We start from the raw sequence: 17949 nt of genomic DNA, 5'->3' as shown, positions 1-17949 counted from the left end.
CCCAATGTCCACAACCCCATCACCCTCTCCCGACTACCCTCCCCCCAGCAACCCTCAGTTTGTTTTGTGAGATTAAGAGTCTCTTATGATTTGTCTCCCTCCCAATCCCATCTTGTTTCATTTATTCTTTTCCTACCCCTCAAGCCCCCCACGTTGCAAAAGATAGGCACTTTTAAAAAAGTCTGTTGAAACATATTGTCAAATTATAATCCCACTTCTTCCAAAGGAAGGTTTTACAACTTTTTTAAGTGCTCACCAGAGTGAGTGATCATTTCCCCACATTTGTGCCTACACTGAGGGTCATCTATTGTTTTTTTAAAAATAACTTTAAACTGTATGATCGGTGGAAAATGTTACTTTGTTCTACTTTATCATTTTTAATTTTTAGGGAGGGTAAACATTTTAATTTATTTTGTATATATTTGCTTTCATGAATTTCTTTTTACTTTTTTTTGCTTTGTTCTTATTGAGATGATGTTTTTTTCTTTTTTTTTCTTTTTTTTTTTTTTTTAAATTTGTGGCAGTGCCTTCAATATTGAAGATTCTAACTCCTTAACATATATTTATTTTTTAGTTTGCCATATTTGGTTTTTGTGCATAAAAAAGTTCTTCATTTTTATCTGATCCAATCTACCGATCTTTATGGTTTCCCATGTATTTTTTTTTTGCTTAGAAAGGGTTTCCCCAGGTTTACATTGGATATACTATGAGATAGGGCTCTTACTTCATTTTTTTGTAATCGTGAACCTGTTGTTACTAGCTGCATTTAGAAATTAATGCATTTTATTCTTGTTAATTCGAATGCTATCTGCTACTATTCTAAGTATTCTACATATATGTAATACGCTTTTTGGTTTTGTTTTTAAACAGTGAAAAAATTTATAATGAGATTTATATATATAATGAATCTTATAGTGAAATTGTAAAATCCACAGGCACATATAAAACTTTTTCCTCTGAGAGGTATACGTATTTGGGTGATATGCATTTCCTTATTGTAGAAGTATCCATCTACCCAGATGAAAGATTAGTTTTATGATGAGTGTTTGCCATTTGATATTCTGTTTAGAGTTTTGATATGTTTTCGCCTTTTAGATATTATCTGACAACCATTTAATGAAGAATAGTTTTGAAACTATGTGTAAATCTTTATTGTATGCACTGAAAGTTTTATAGAACAGTATGTGAATAAAAAAGCCAATATTGTTATTTACATGTTTTTCTACTCTCTTTTAAGACTTAATTGTAGGAGCTTTTGGTGTAGATAGAGCTGTATTATACAGGTGAGCATGTTTCCATATCGTGTAATATAGGAATAATCTCAATTATTTGACAATTTTATAGTTAAGTCCAGTGTTTGAATTTCAGTTTAATTTTCTTCAAGTCATGATAAAATTTGTTTGTTCTTTTTAGTTGTATTGCTGCAGGCAGGTAGCATTTATATAAGGAAATCCCGAAGTGTAGAGAAAGGTGTAGATTTTTTAATTTAGGAAAGCATTCAGATTTTTCCGTCTTTATTCTTTAAATTGTATTAAAGAATATTCTCCTGCATTTTAAATCTCTTTAAAATTTATATGAGCTTATATTTTCTTCTAAAGAGGCAAGAAATTAACTTGATGTTTATGCTACAGCATTCTATGACCACAAGGGCAGTATGTAATGGCTCCCCAAATCAGTATTTTTATTATTAGAGCAATACCTATAAATCCATATAACCTGTATTTCTCAGCTTCATCCATGTTCCCGGATATTCTCTATATTTAATCAATTCTCCATGCTTTAGGCTACCATGTGGCATCCCAAGTAGATTAAGGTGTTTACACTTCCATGGGATGTGTTTATGTATGCCAGGATAATGAACATTAATTCTACATAATGGAATTTATGTTGGCTATCTTGGCACCACCTGTGTATTCATATAGATTCCAGGATTTATCATGATTGAGATTGGCACTCTGATATGAAGCCTACCCGATTTTTATGCAGGGTTTAAGTCTGTTCCTCTGAACTTTGGAAAACTATTTATTTTATCATTTCAGGTTTTAAAATTGTTATCAAAGAATTAATAATGCATGTAGTAAAAGCTGACATAGTACAGAAAGGGTATAGACAAAAAAAACATACTTTATCTCATGTCAGTTACTAGTTTATAAGTATATCCTACCAGAAATATTCTGTGCATTAAAAAATTATGGGTATGTGTCTGTGTGTGTGTGTTTGCATGCATCTTTTGTACATCGTGGGGTTTTTTCTCTCTCATATAAAAATTGTATCTTGGATATATCTTAGGAATCATCTCATATCCACACAGATGGATTTATGTTGCTCATTTCCTCTACTATATTGCGTTGCATTAGATAGATGCCCCATGACGTTTTAGCCATTCTGCTGTGGTAGACTCCGTTCAGATAGGTTGGCCAGTTGTTCCTCTTTGCCTGAGAACTGAGGGATTTATCAGGTCATGGGACTTTCAGTGCTAAAATCAGCACTGTCCCTGGCAAACTGGAATAGTTTGTTGTTCTGTGTTTAGGTTGTTTTATTCTTTTTGCTATTATAAACAATGCTTTAATAAGCATTGTGCTTATATATACTGTGAATGTAAACCTAAAATGCTTAGGTCAGTCTAACATTTCAAATAACATTCTTTTTCTTTTTTTTTTTTTTTAACCAGGGCCAGACCAGTTATAACTGTAAATGCTGGCCTTGAAGTATACCCTAGCATTTTAAATCAAGATAATAAAACCTGCCCACTGCCTGGGACAGATCTCAAAGTTTCATGGTAAGGGCGTTAGTTTCATAATAGTTATTATTGTGATTATTTATGTAGTCCTTGTCAAAACAATTGAAAATAAGCTAAAATATTGCTTAAACAGTTTCTGTGAGTATACTCTCTTTTCATAGATTGAATTATGGAAATAATTGTTTCAAAGGAGATACGTAGAAGGCTCTAGAAATACGGTACAAACTAGTATGAACTTAATTTTAAATAAATGATGCATGCTCAATCAATATATTCAAAAAGGAGAAAAAGCTAGTAAGATCGCAGAACTGATTTATATATACTTTTAAACAGGCCCATGAACATTTTAGTTTTCAAAAGATAGATCTTTTCCAGCTGTAATATCTGCAAATAGTTGTATGAAAAATATTATATATATTAAATCTTTATTATAAATGATATATTACTAGTATAATGTACTTGTTCTTCTACTTGTTCCCTTACTAGTTTCTAAAGAAAACTAATTTTTTTGGTAAGTTTAATGTCTGAATTCTTCTCTAGCCCAGTGTTTCTCAAGTCTCCTTTATTTGCTTTTTTGTTTTTTGCTACGTTATATATTTTTTGCTATATTTTCATTCTACCTGTATTTATAATTTTTTTAAGCTTTTTTTTTTTTTTTTAAAGTAACCTCCATGCTCTGCGTGGAGCCCAATGTGGGGCTTACACTCATGACCCTGATACCAAGACCTGAGCTGAGATCAAGGGTTGGATGCTTAACTGACTAAGCCACCCAGGCATCCCTAAAGTTTATTTTTTCTTTAAATTGATCATGTTTTACTTAAAAGTGTTCAAAAATAAGATAAAAAAAACCCAGTACTTTTCTTATACATGTCAAAATAAGTATTAAATTAAGAAAAATCTTGATCCATTTACTACTAAAATTACCATGAGTACCCTACTTTGGAGGACACTGTTCTTTATGTTCCTTGGTTACACAGAAAAATCAGAGAACTTCTGACAAATGCAGGGTAGAATGATTGGAAGCTGAAAAAATTTTACTTCAGAAGAGCTAATGAAAAAAATATTTTCCTGATTTTTTTTGAATTATTACACTCATTAAAAACATTTTTCAAAATTTTATTTCTTTCATTGGATTGCATTAAAAATTTGGTAACATTTTGTCTTAATTTACATTGATTAGCAGTGAAGTTGTTTTCAGATTTTGGCTTTTTAAGTTTTATTGTCTTTCTTCTTTTCACTTACCCCGCATGCCCCTGTGAAGTTGCTAATAATACATTTTAAATTAAGCAAATAACCCAAAGGCTTTGAATACACTTAGCAGTAGCTTTCATATGTTTTTGATTATGGCACATAGTATGAAATATATTTTGTATCATAATCCACCAAAGACATGTATGTAATTAAAACAAAGTTCCATGAAATCTTACCCTTCAATTTTATTTATTTGATTTATTTTTTTTAAGATGGTGGCTAACCCATCCTATTAAACTAATTTCATGACCCATTAATAAACCTATTCATGACCCATTAGTAAATCGTGAAAGGCACTGTTCTATAGGAGCTTTCTAATTAAAGGAAACTTTGGTAGGATTTTTTCGAAAGTGAGATGTTATTTTAAATCTGGTCAGTCATTTCCCTCACTGGAGTTTATCAGTATGTTCTCTAAATATGAGAGAAAGTTAGGAGATTCATTTCTTTCTCTTTGTCTTTTTTTTTCCCATCAAGGTACCATGAAAGTAAATGTGCTTGAATTACTGAAGCATGAGTTAGGTTATTCTGTGTAGTTTCATGTTTCAGGAATAATATTAAAACATGAGGCAAGATATAAAAGGCTTTACTATATATATATAAACTGTGTATTAGAAATGTGATATTTGGGGATGATATTCAAAAATGTCTGAACTGGATTATAGGATTTTGTATATATTTTTATTTTTCTACAGTTTTAATGTCAAGTTCTGCTTAAAGGCAGATGGCAAAGGAGCACTTCCCACGAAACTTAGTAAGTGTTCTACGGAAAAATTATATAATGATTCTACATCTATAGCACTCAGAAAATATTTTAAGATATTTTAATAATTAGCACAAATACCTGTTATTGTTGTTCTTTGTTTGACTTTTTATGGTTAAAGATACTTAACAATGCATCATAATTACCTTGTTGACTTTTAAGTTAGTTCAAATAGAATACATATTTATTAATTGACATTGTGAACAAAGTAGCCACTGAATGGTAAATATGGACTTACGAGAGTTAAACAATTACCAACGAGAAATAAATGAACTCTAAGGGAAATGGGTATCATTGTTTATAAATAGATGATGTACAGAAGAGTTGCTATTTTATGTCTTAGAGAAGCCACCAGCAATCTCAGGAGTAAGGGTGCTTTAGAAATGGTGGAAGAAGAAGTCTGGGCCACTAAATTTAACCCACATGGCAAACTCCTAACCTGACTTCTCCTTTCCAAAAAATGGTTTATGTGGTCCAGAAAGCAGGGTAGGAGAACTAAGTGATTGTTGCCAAGATTTGTCATTACATTAGTGACAGTGTTGAGAAGTAACAATAAAGCAGGGAAAGAGGAATGAATCTTTGGGGTATGTGGTTGTGCATGAAAATTCACATATAGGAGCAAGGCAAGGCATCTCTGGAAGATGGCTTTTCAGTAGAGACCTGAAGGAAATGAAGGAGCTAGGGGATGTCTGGAGGAGTATTTTGCACAGAGGAAATGGCAGTTTCAAGAGGCCTGAGATAGGAGTATGGTTAGTGTGTTTGAGAAACACAAGGAAGACAGTGTGGGTGGGTGGGTGGAACAGAACTGGAAGCAAGGTAACCTGTGTTCTCACCCAATTTGACCTGAAGTTCAACATTTAGAGAAACCTATAAAGTTGGTTTTCGAGGTTTGCGCTCTCCACTTTGAAGAAACCATTTAAAGAAGAACTAAATCTTAGCGGGAAGTCACCCTAATAACAACTGTGCTTCAGACTATTGGTTGTACATTCGTTTTAAGATTGTTCTTGATCCAGTCAACTTCGGCTACCTGCTTCGTGAGGGACATATTTGTCTGACAATCTGATATGGCAGCTTCATTAGAAGTAGCAGGTGATGAAAACTGTGTATTCATCATAGTGTCTAATGAAATGGTACCAGTACATATTACTAAATATTTCTTAATCTCATCCACAAGAAATTGCTGCTACTCGCATTAATGGTGGAAGTCTCAGTTCACATACGTTTCATGCTCTGAACTTCTTCTTCTCAGCGTAAATTAAAAGAAAAAATTTTCTTTTTCATCTGATAGTACTATCATTATCTGTTATCTGGATTAATATATGGTATTACTTTGGGGGTCATTGGATTGATTACTCTTAAATATTAGTTCAGAATTAATGCGTTGTAATCTCACTACATTGTATGACATTTTTAGTGAATTACAGGGAAATTACTTCTTAAGAAATAAATATCTCTGCTTACATGACAACTCTAGGTATCTAGGACAGATAAGTGTCCATAAAGATTATAATTAGTTATAAATCCTTTGGTTTGTATAGACTTCCAGGTGGAGCTTCTTTTGGATAAGCTTAAGCAAAAAGGAGCAATTCGACGAGCTCTGTTTCTCCATAACCGGTCGCCAGGTCACTCTAAGAACATGACCATTTCAAGGGGGGGACAGATGCAGTGTGAGGAACTAATAGCATATCTGCGGGTAAGAGATACTTTTTTGCTTCATTATCTTTTACTTTTTACTATTTTTTTAAAAATCTAAATGATTTTCACTTTGTATAAAGTTTTTGGTATTAAATCAAAAAGGAAACACGGAAAAATACACTTGAGAAAATTTGGCTTTTAAAGTATCAAGCCTGATACTTAATGGATTTTTACTGCTGGCAAACTGGATATTCCAAATGACTGTTCTACAGTAATGCTGCTGAATAAATTATTATAAACATATTTCTTAAAAATCACTAGATTCTCAAAACATAAAAGAAGTCTCCAGGGTCCAAAAAAATAAGCACTCAGTTAAAAAACTACATTGGCAAAATTTGATCTGTGGTATGTGAATATGTGAGCCAGAGTGGCGGGGGTAAGGATGAGCAGTAATTGCCCCAGATGAAACAAATTTTGAGCCTGCAAAGGCTTGAGGTATTGGAATTATCAGTTGCAAAATACGAATTTTTATAAAACGTTTAAAGTAAGAATAAAACTTTTAAAAAAATTTGAAAACATCAGTGAAGATTTGGAAGACAACATAATTAACAACCTCAACTTAACAGACCTATATAGAATACAAAAATTGACCATATATAGGTCACAAAGGAAGTCTAAACAAATTTCAAAAAGTTGGAATCATAGAAATATAGTGTTTGATCATGGTATGGTTTTTAGAAAGCAATAAAAAAAGATAAATGGGAATTGGGAATTGTGGTTTTAAATAACTTATGGATCAAAAAGATCATTATGGAAATTTACTTAGAAATGAATCATAATGAGGTGCTTGGGTGGCTCAGTGGGTTACGCTCTGCCTTCGGCTCAGGTTGTGATCTCAGGGTCCTGAGATTGAGTCCTGCACTAGGCTCTCTGCTCAGTAGCAGCCTGCTTCCTCCCTCTGCCTCTGCCTGCCTCTCAGTCTACTTGTGATCTCTTTGTCTCTGTCAAATAAACAAATAAAATCTTAAAAAAAAGAAAAGAAATGAATCATAATGAAAATTCTGCTTATCAAAATGTGTGGGATGTCACAGAAGCAGAAAATAAAGAAACTGTATAGCCTTAAATTCTATTTAACTCAAATGAAATATTGATCAAGAAAAAATTGAGGGAAAACAAAACCAAAAAAATTTAACTCCACAGAATAAGGAATTAAAAAGGGACATAGCTACAGGTAAAGAAGAGTTTACAGTAATAGAATATTATAATAACCTTGTGCTGAGACATAGAAAAGCTTAGACAAAACAAGGATATTCTTAGAAAATCATAACACAACTGCCAGAAGAAGAAATAGAAAACCTGAATAATCCATTAACCTTATAAATCATTTTAAAAATTGAGTTGACAGTTAAAAATCTTTACACAAAGGAAACACAAATCCCAAATGGTTTTATAGGTGATATCTACCAAACCAAGAAGAACAAGACATTCCAATATTAAGCTCTTTGAAGGAATAGAAGAATAGAAAGTACATGCAACTTAATTCTGTGAAGTTAGTATAATTGATATCCAGAATGTAGGTATCATTGTGGAGGATAGTCCCAGCAAGAATTTCATGCCAGTGTTTCAGACAGACATAGATATAAAATTACTAAATTAAATATAAGCAAACTAAATCCTAGCCGTTTCTAAGAAAAGATAAAATAAGTAGACCTACTTTGATTTGTTCTAGGGTGGGTTAGCTTAAAAATATAGAAATATAACTTAACACATGAATAGACTGAAGAAAAACATGAATGTCTTAAATATAGGAAAAGCTTTTGATTAAATTAAATATTGAACAAGCTTCAAGGTAGAAGTTTTCCAAGATGGTTGGAGGAGTAGGAGACCTAAATTTTGTCCCAGGAATTCAGTTAGCTAGCTATCAAATCATTCTGAATACCTGTGAACTCAACCAGAGATCTAACAAAAGAATAGATGCAACTCTATAAGTAGAAAAGCAATCAGTTTCTGCAAAGTAGTAAGTGCAGAGAAGTGATTCTAAGGCGCTATTTGGGAAGATGAAATGCGTGTGGGGATGGTGGGGGAGCCTCTGTAAACCAGCACCGGTAAGTGACACAGCCCTGGAGCCCCAAATCAGAACTTTTAAAAGTTGCTCCAGTGAGGGACATCACTACCTTAAAGGAGCTCAGGTGGCAAAGCATGGTGGAATCCTAGGTGGGACATCCTAGGTGGAATCCTCTGGATCCCTGGAGTCACAGGAAGACCACCGGTGCCTGAGTGCAGCAGACTTCCCAGGCGTCAGAGGAGGGCAGCTGGCTGCAATCATCATGCCCAGAAGTGGGGTTATGGGGATACCATAAACTGTGAACCACAGCATGGTTAGGCAACCACTCCCTGAGCAAGGGCCCAGCAAGCACCAGAACCCCAGCAAAACCCACCTCCCTCCTTTGGGAGGAGCGGGAGGAATGGTGCAGGTGGGTGCCATAGGAGTCTGCAGAGTTTGGAGACTCCAGACAGTCACTGAGATAGAAATGCCCAGTCACAGGCTAGGTAAGCTAAAGTGTGGACAGAGACCAGGGAGATAGGAGTGATTGCCTACTTTTCTCAGAGGGCACACTGAGTAGTTGGGAGTACAGGCTTTCAGCTCTGGGGCAGAGATTGGGAGGCTGCACTTTCATTTTCATCCTCTAAAGTGATGTGGAAAACCTTTAGGAAATTAAAGCCACATAGAGCAACCTGGAGCCATTTACTTAGTCTGGTCCCTTGGCAAGGGCAGTGCCAGGCAAGTTCTGTCCCAGGCAAAGACACCTTGAGAATCAGAGTAACAGGTCCCTACCCAGAAGATTAGCAAAACATCCAGCTAAGATCAAGTTTAAGCAGATCACATAGAACTGCAAAACTCCAGCGCTAGGGGAAAAGAGTATATAGAATTCATGTTTTTTTTCTCATGATGTAGTCTTTCCATTTCAGTTTTTTTTTCCTCTTTCCTTTTCAACCAGTTTCTTACTTTATCAACTGTTTCTTTTAAACATACACTATGTTATTTGTTTCACAGGTACAGGTCTGTGATTCAGCAGTCTTACACAATTTATAGTACTCGTCATTCAAGTCCAGAAGGCACAGAGAGTCACCCAAAAATCAGTAAAAATAGATCAACATCTTAACATATAATAGTGAAGCTTGCAAATCTCAGAGACAAAGAGAAAAAGTCCTGAAAGCAGTTCAGGACAACCTTTACCTTAACCTACAATGGTAGAAACTTTAGATTGGCAACCAACCTATCCATGGAGACCTGGCAGGCTAGAAAGGACTGGCATGATATATTCAGGGTCCTAAATGAGAAAAAGATACAGCCAAGAATACTTTATCCAGCCAGGATGTCATTCAAAATAGGAGGAGAGAGAAAAAGCTTCCAAGACAAATAGCAATTAAAAGAATTTGTGATCACTAAACCACGCCTGCAAGAAATATTAAAGGGGATCCTCTAAGTGAAGAGAGAGCCAAAAGTAACATAGACCAGAAAGGAATAGAGACAATATACAGAAACAGTGACTTTACAGGGAATACAGTGGCACTAAATTTGTATCTGTCAGTAGTTACTCTGGTAGATGGGCTAAATGCCCCAATCAAAAGACAGGGTATCAGATTGGATAAATAGGCAAGACCCATCCATATGCTGTCTGCAGGAGATGCATTTTAGACCCAAAGCACCTCCAGAATGATAGTGAGGGGGTGGAGAGCATTTATCATGCTAATGGACATCAAGAGAAGGCTAGGGTAGCAATCCTTATATCATACAAATTGGATTTTAAACCAAGATTGTAATAAGAGATGAGGAAAAACCATTATAATTAAAGGGTCTGTCCAACAAGAAGATCTAAAAATTATAAATAATGATTCCCCATTATATAAACCAATTAATACCAAAACTAAAGAAATACTTTGATACTATTACAATAATAGTAGAGGACTTTAATACCCCACTCACTGCAGTGGACAAATCATCTAAGCAGAAAATCAGCCAGGAAACAGGGGCTTTGAATGGCACGCTGGACCAGGTGGACTTCACAGATATATTCAGAGCATTCCATCCTAAAGCAACAGAATACACATTCACCTTGAGTGCACATAGAACATTCTCCAGAATATGGGTCACAACTGATACCAAAAGATTGGAGTCATTCCCTGTGTATTTTCAAACCACAGTGCTTTGAAACTTGAACTCATTCACAAGAGGGAATTTGGAAAGAACTCAAATACATAGAGGCTAAAGAGCATCCTATTAAAAATGAATGGGTCAACCAGGAAATTAAAGAAGAATTTAAAAAATTATGGAATTATTTTTAAAAAAAGGAAAGAAATGAAAATGAAAGCACAACTGTTCAAAATGAAACACAACAGTTCAAAATCTTTGGGATGCCACAAAAGCAGTCCTAAGAGGCAAGTATATAGAAATACAAGCCTTTCTCAAGAAACAAGAAAGGTCTCAAACATACAACCTAAGCTTACACCTAAAGGAGCTGGAGAAAGAGCAGCGCATTAAGCCTAAACCCAGTAGAAGAGAATTAATAAAGGCTAGAGAAAAAAAAAATAAGTGAATTAGAAATTAGAAACCAAAGAGTGGTAGAACAGATCAACAAAACTAGGAGTTGATTCTTTGAAAGAATAAGTGAGATTGATAATCTCCTGGCCAGACTTACCAAAATGAAAAGATAAAGGACCCAAATAAAATCATGAATGAAGAAGGAGAGATCACAACTAACACCAAAGAAATAAAACAATTATAAGAACATATCATGAGCAACCATATGCCAACAAATTAAGCAATCTGGAAGACATGGATGCATTTCCAGAAATATATAAACTACCAAAACTGAAGCAAGAAGTAGAAAACCTGAACAGATGCATAGTCAGGAAGGAAATTGAAGTAGTAATCAAAAATCTCCTCTAACAAGAGTCCAGGACCAGATGGCTTCCTAAGGGAATTCTACCAAACATTTAAAGAGGAATTAATACCTATTCTTCTGAAGCTGTTTCAGAAAATAGCAATGGAAGGAAAACTTCCAGATTCTGTGAGGCCAGCATTACCTTGTTCCTTAAACCAGACCACAGCAAAAAGGAGAATTATAGACCAATATCTCTGATGAAAAATTCTCACCAATATACTAGCCAGTAGGATCCAGCAGTACATTAAAAGGATTATTCACCACGACCAAGTGGGATTTATTGATGGGCTGCAAGGGTGGATTAGCATCCACAAATCAGTCAGTGTGATACATCACATAAATATAAGAAAGGACAAGAACCATATGATCTTCTTAATAGATTACACCTGATCAAAACTCTTCACAGTGTAGGGATAGAAGGAACATATATCAATATCATAAAAGCCATATACAGAAAGCACACAGAGAATATCATTCTCAATGGAGAAAAACTGACAGCTTTTCCCCTAAGGTCAGGAACATGGCAGGGATGTCCACTTTCACCACTGTTGATCAACACAGTACTTGAAGTCCTAGCCTCAAAAATCAGACAATAAAAAGACATAAAAGGCATTTAGTGGCAGAGAAGAAGTCAAACTCACAATCTTCGCAGGTGACATGATACTCTATGTGGAAAACTCAAAAGACTCCACCCTAAAATTGCTAGAACTCATTTAGGAATTCAGCAAAATGGCAGGATATAAAATCAGTGCACAGAAATCAGTTGCATTTCTATATACTAACAATGAGCCAGAAGAAAGAGAATTTAAGGAGTCGATCCCATTTACAGATGGACCAGAAACTTTAAGATTACTGGAAATAAACCTACCCAAAGAGGCAAAGGATCTGTACTCAGAAGAATATAGAACACTCATGAGAGAAATTGAGAAAGACACAAAGAAATGGAAAAACATTCCATGCTCATAGAGTAGAAGAACATATATTGTTGTTAAAACGTCTATGCTACCTAGAGCAATCTATACAGTCAATGAAATTGCTATCAAAATACCATCAACTTTTTTCACAGAGCTGGAATAAATAATCCTAAAATTTGTATGGAACCAGAAAAGACCCTGATTAGCCAAAGGAATTGTTGACAAAAGAAAACCAAAGCTGGTGGCATCATAATCCTGGAGTTAAGCTCTATTACAAAGGTATAATCATTAAGACAGTATGATACTGGCACAAAAATGGACACCTAGATCAGTGGAACAGAATAAGAACCCAGAAAAGGACACTCAGCTCTATCGTCAACTGATCTTTGACAAAGCAGTAGAGAACATCCAGTGGGAAAAAGACAAGTCTCTTCAACAAATGGTGTTGGGAAAATTGGACAGCCATATGTCAGAGGAATGAAACTGGACCATTTCCTTATACCATACACAAAAATAGACTTAAAATGGATGAACAATCTCGATGTGAGACAGGAATCCATCAAAATCCTAGAGGAGAACACAGACAGCATCCTCTGTGACTTTGGTCCAGCAATTTCTTGCTAGATAGGAGTCCAAAGACAAGGGAAACAGGCAAAAATCGACTATTGGGACTTCATTAAGATAAAAAGCTTTCGCACAGCAAAGGAAACAGTTGACAAAGCCAAAAGATAGCCCTCTGAATGGGTGTAGATATTTGCAAATGTCTTATCAGATAAAGGGCTAGTGTCCAGGATCTATAAAGAACTTAGTCAAACTCAGCACACAAAGAACAGATAATCTGATCAATAAATGGGCAGAAGACATGAACAGACACTTCTGTAAAGAAGACATCCATATGGCCAACTGATACACAAAAAAGTGCTCCACGTCACTCGGCATCAGGGAAATAAAAATAAAAACCCACAGTTAGATACCACCTCACACAGATCAGAATGGCTAAAATGAACAAGTCAGGAAATTACAGATGTTGGTGAGGATGTGGAGAAAAGGGAACCCTCTTATACTGTTGGTGGGAATGCAAGCTGGTGCAGCCACTCTGGAAAACAGAGTGGAGGTTCCTTAAAAAGTTGAAAATTGAGCTATCTTGTAACCCAGCAATAGCACTAGTAGGTATCTACCCCAAGGATCCAAATGTAGTGATCTGAAGGGGCACCTGCACTGCAGTGTTTTATAGCAGCAGTGTTCTCAATAGCTAAAATGTGGAAAGAGCCCCATTGCCAATCGACAGATGCATGGTATATATATATGTGGTATATATATATATATATACATACATACCATATGGTATATATATACATCAGAATACTACTCAGGCATCAAAAATTGAAATCTTGCCATTTGGAATGACATGGATGGATCTAAATGGTATGCTAAGTGAAATAAGTCAGTCAGAGAAAGACAACTACCATATGATCTCACTGATATGCAGAATTTAAGAAACAAAACAGGGGATTATAGGAGAAGGGAGGGAAAAATAAGATGAAATCAGAGAGGGAGACAAACCGTAAGAAAGCTTTAATCATAGGTTTTCTGATGGGGGAGGGTAACTGGGTGGTAGACATTAAGAAGGGGATGTGAAGTAATGAGCACTAGGTATTATAGAAGACTGATGAATCACCAAACTCTACCTTTGAGACTAATAATATACTCTGTTAATTAATTTAAACTTTAAAAATGTAGAACAAGAAAAAATTTATATGAACAAATACCATCATCTTACAGTCAAACAAAGTCTGTCAGTACTTGTTTGTTGGTCATGATGTGAATTAATGGAATTACTGCTGATGGCAGTGTAAGTTGTAAAGACTTACGAAAATAATATGGTATGATTTTCTAGAGCTCAAAAATCTACTTGCCACTATGTAGAATTGTTTTTTTGTTTTTGTTTTTGTTTTTGTAATAGCAAAAACAAAAAGCCCCAAACAATTCAAATAACCTTTGACAGGAAAATGAGTAATTATATTATGGGTTTAATATTTGATGAGATACTACTCAATAGTGAAAACTAACTTCAGCTATTTCCAACAGCATGGATGAATCTTAACAAGGGTCTTGAAGAGAAAGCAAATCACAAAAGAATACATATGACCTCTGTTTGAAATAACCTGGAAAAAAAAAGCAAATGAAAAATACAATTTTTAAGGACAAATATACAATATAGTGAAATACTGAAAACAGGGAAATGATGTACTTAAAATGTAGGATGGTGGTAACCTCTGAGAAGAAACGATAAGGGAACTCCTGGGTACCTTAAGCATTATTGGTAATATTCTAGTTATTTTGGTTGTGGAGCACCTGTTTTTTTAACACACCTTAAATATTTTTGTATGAATCAAGTTTCTATTATAAACAAAAACTAAGGGTTCTCACTGAATAATAAATCTTTTTGGGTACTCTTATTCTTACATAAGTGTAGTTTTTCAGAATTCTGGTAGAATTGGATCAGCGTTGTATATGGCTGGCTTTGTGTTTACACTTAGAAATTTCTCTAGATAGTTTGATGTCATAGATTGGTATTATCATTAATTAGGAGCTTTTTCGTTTCTAGGATGAATCCGAATTTAGAGACAAACTCACTCCAATTACCATTTTTATGGAGTACCGGTTGGATTACAGAACAGCTGCTGATGCGACAGGCTTGCAACCCATTCTTAACCAGTTCACTCCCGCCAACGTTAGTCGACAGGTACTATACTATCTCCACTTGTCGCTAATTTTATACTTTAATTTTTTTAAAGTCTTAAACTTCATCTTTTTAAATACCATAGGGGATTACTGTTTTTGATAAACAAATTTCATATCTATGTTTTCTTAGCTTTACATTTTAATTGTAAAAAATAGTATATGTGTACACATATGCAACCTCTTACATCTCTGTCATTTAATTAATTCATGTATTTTGTTTCATTCCAGGTAAATTGACAGTTAAGATCTGTGTCATGTAATTTTATTCTCTTCTGCATATCCCTTGTGACTTAGAAGAGGAATCTTTTCATTATTTTCCCCCTTTAAATCATTTTCTCTCTTCTTTTTGTCTGTGCCTGGGCTTGAAGCTTTTTGACTATTAACAATAGATGAGGAATGGCTTCTTCTTTTTCTTCTTTCTTCTTTTAAAAATTTTTAGATTCCTTCATTTCATATTCTGCCCAGCCTCTTCTGCTACTTCCCACTATTTCTTTCTTTTGGATTTTCCATACTGCTCTAGCCTCCAGATCTAAAGGGAGAAAATACAGGTTTTTTTGTTTATTTCACCCGTCCTGGATTAGTTAATTTCAATGCTTCTAGTCCCTTTTCCTTCATCTCCTTCCAAATGGCCATGAATATGCTGGACTCATTTTGTCCAGTTTCCGTTCCTTTTGGTGTGCCCATCAGAATTGCTTCCATGTGCCCATAGCTCCTTATTCTTTTACACTCTGCAGCCATATTTCCATGATGTTGACAGTGGCATAGTCTGCAACAAGAAATTCTGAAAGGGAAATTTGCTTTTCCCAAGATCATGCAACTTAGCTAGCAGCAGCAGGTTCATGCTGAATCCTCATTTCTTTTCTTCTTTTTTTTCCGAATCTTCATTTCTTTACTGTACTTTCTCTTCTGTATAGCACTTCATTCCAGAATCATAACAACTTAATTTGAGATAGAACTAAAATGTTCCAGCTAATTGTATTATATGCTGTGAGTGTTTTTCTTCTTTTTCATTCTTGACTAGCTACACTGACCTATTTAAAAATAAGCAGCCATGGGGCTCCTGGGCGGCTGTCGTTTGAGCATCCGACTCTTGATTTCAGCTAAGTCATGATCTCAGGGTCCTGGGATCAAGCTCTGTATTGGGCTCTGCGCTCAGTGGGAAGTCTGCTTGAGGATTCTTTCTCTGTCTCTCTCTCTTTCCCTAAAATAAATACATCTTTTTAAAAAAGCAGCCATGATATTTTTTACATTCAGGTATGCAAACAAGTTGATGAGTGTATATAAATATATGTGTGTTTATGTATATTCACATATACCTACATGTATATTGATATATATATTGATTTACACTGCATATGTGTCCTACCTTGGTATATTTTCATGCAGAAACAATAAAATGCTTTTTTCTAGGCCCATATTCTGCTTGACTGTGGTGAAGACAATGTCTGCAAACCCAAATTGGAAGTTTCTGTAGATAGGTAAGTTTTGCTCCAAACAGTAAACAGTAGAACAAGAAATTTCAATGGAAGAACACACTTTTCTGTTGAAAACAATAGTATATTTTAATGTGAACTAGTTATAAAGGAGGATAATTCATGATTTTCTGTAGTAGTAAAACTATCAGTATTGAACTTTGAAAAAATAAGCACTGTTTTCGCTGCTTACCTAGGTTGACAAATCTATTTCCATACAGGATGAGCAGTGTTACAAAGTAATATCTCTTAAAGATATATTTCATTGTAGATACCCTGTTAACCACAGGAATCTGTTTAGTATTTTATGGTATATAAATTTTAAAGAATATTTTGAGAATCGTGACAGTGATTAATTCAGCTTTTAGAAAAAAATTCAGGGAATTAATAAGTACCTACAAAGAGATACAAAATTACTTCGATAGATATGACTGGTAGTGATATATTAGTGGCATTAATTCATGAAAGAAGCATTGGATTTGCATTCAGTGTGCTATTTCCAGTTTTCTTTTGAGCCATGAAATAGGCTTAAAATATCTTGAGACACTGTTGAACATGTCAGTGCTATATATTTCTTTTGTTTCTTTGAACAGCTAAGCTCTCCCCGTGCAGTTTTTTTTCATTGTCTAGATTTGTATTAACTTGTAGTGATCAAAAGAAGATTTATATTGGGGACGACAATCCTCTGACATTGATTGTTAAGGCTCAGAATCAAGGAGAAGGTGCCTATGAAGCTGAGCTCATCGTTAACATCCCCCCGCAGGCTGATTTCATCGGGGTTGTCCGCAATAGTGAAGTAAGCACACTGCCTGTTTAAAAATTGAAACACACCCATAGATCTCATTAACATTAATGAGTTATTCCCCTATTTAGTGTAGTACAAGCTTAGCCATTCTACTTAAGGCTAAATTGCTAGGCAGTAGAGTGCCTGTCTTATATAATTCCTTTCAAGCCTAATACTTTGCATAATGCATTGATGGGACTTTTTAGAATTGCTAGCTAAGTGCCTGAAACAAGGTCAGATAGATAAAGTGTCTTAGCCTGTCCATCAAATAATTTGTTAGGGGTAATAAGGTTATGTATCTAATCCTCTAGGGATCTTTTAGAAATACCTTTATACAGTTGTACACAATTGCAGTTGTACACAATTCTGGCTTCTCCCATACCCACTCCCCATTTGCTCAAATGGATGGATATATTTTTAAAATAAGAAACTTAATTATGCAACTGCATGATGTTGTCTAGGAATTTTATAGTGTGTTTTTTTGGGGTCATTAATTTATTTTCCTTTCAATCCCCCCCCCCCGCCTTTTTTGGCTGTCAAAGGCCTTAGCAAGACTTTCCTGTGCATTTAAGACAGAAAACCAAACCCGCCAGGTGGTATGTGATCTTGGAAACCCAATGAAGGCTGGAACTCAAGTAAGATATTTTAACTAAATGGATTTTTTTTTCTTTTAAAGAAAAAAGTATATTTTTCTGTGGGTTT

The 17949-nt window shown here is 34.9% G+C and overlaps 1 protein-coding gene across 1 annotated transcript in view; it reads left to right on the top strand.

The window, feature by feature from the left end:
- Nucleotides 1-17949, top strand: part of LOC101681626 (integrin alpha-V) — a 102983-nt gene that overhangs the window by 70031 nt on the left and 15003 nt on the right. Inside the window, exons 14-21 of the mRNA XM_004757851.3 lie at nucleotides 1238-1283; nucleotides 2672-2779; nucleotides 4684-4742; nucleotides 6290-6444; nucleotides 14855-14992; nucleotides 16402-16469; nucleotides 17112-17259; nucleotides 17790-17882. Of these exons, the coding sequence (XP_004757908.1) occupies nucleotides 1238-1283; nucleotides 2672-2779; nucleotides 4684-4742; nucleotides 6290-6444; nucleotides 14855-14992; nucleotides 16402-16469; nucleotides 17112-17259; nucleotides 17790-17882 (815 nt within the window). The remainder of the gene's footprint in view (nucleotides 1-1237; nucleotides 1284-2671; nucleotides 2780-4683; nucleotides 4743-6289; nucleotides 6445-14854; nucleotides 14993-16401; nucleotides 16470-17111; nucleotides 17260-17789; nucleotides 17883-17949) is intronic.

The sequence above is a fragment of the Mustela putorius genome, unplaced genomic scaffold (genome assembly GCF_011764305.1).
Source record: "Mustela putorius furo isolate JIRA1106 unplaced genomic scaffold, ASM1176430v1.1 tig00003867_pilon_pilon_pilon, whole genome shotgun sequence".
In the NCBI taxonomy this organism is placed as follows: Eukaryota; Metazoa; Chordata; class Mammalia; order Carnivora; family Mustelidae; genus Mustela; species Mustela putorius.
The sequence above is the reverse complement of the archived record's forward strand: the minus strand, read 5'-3'. Positions and strand labels throughout refer to the sequence as shown.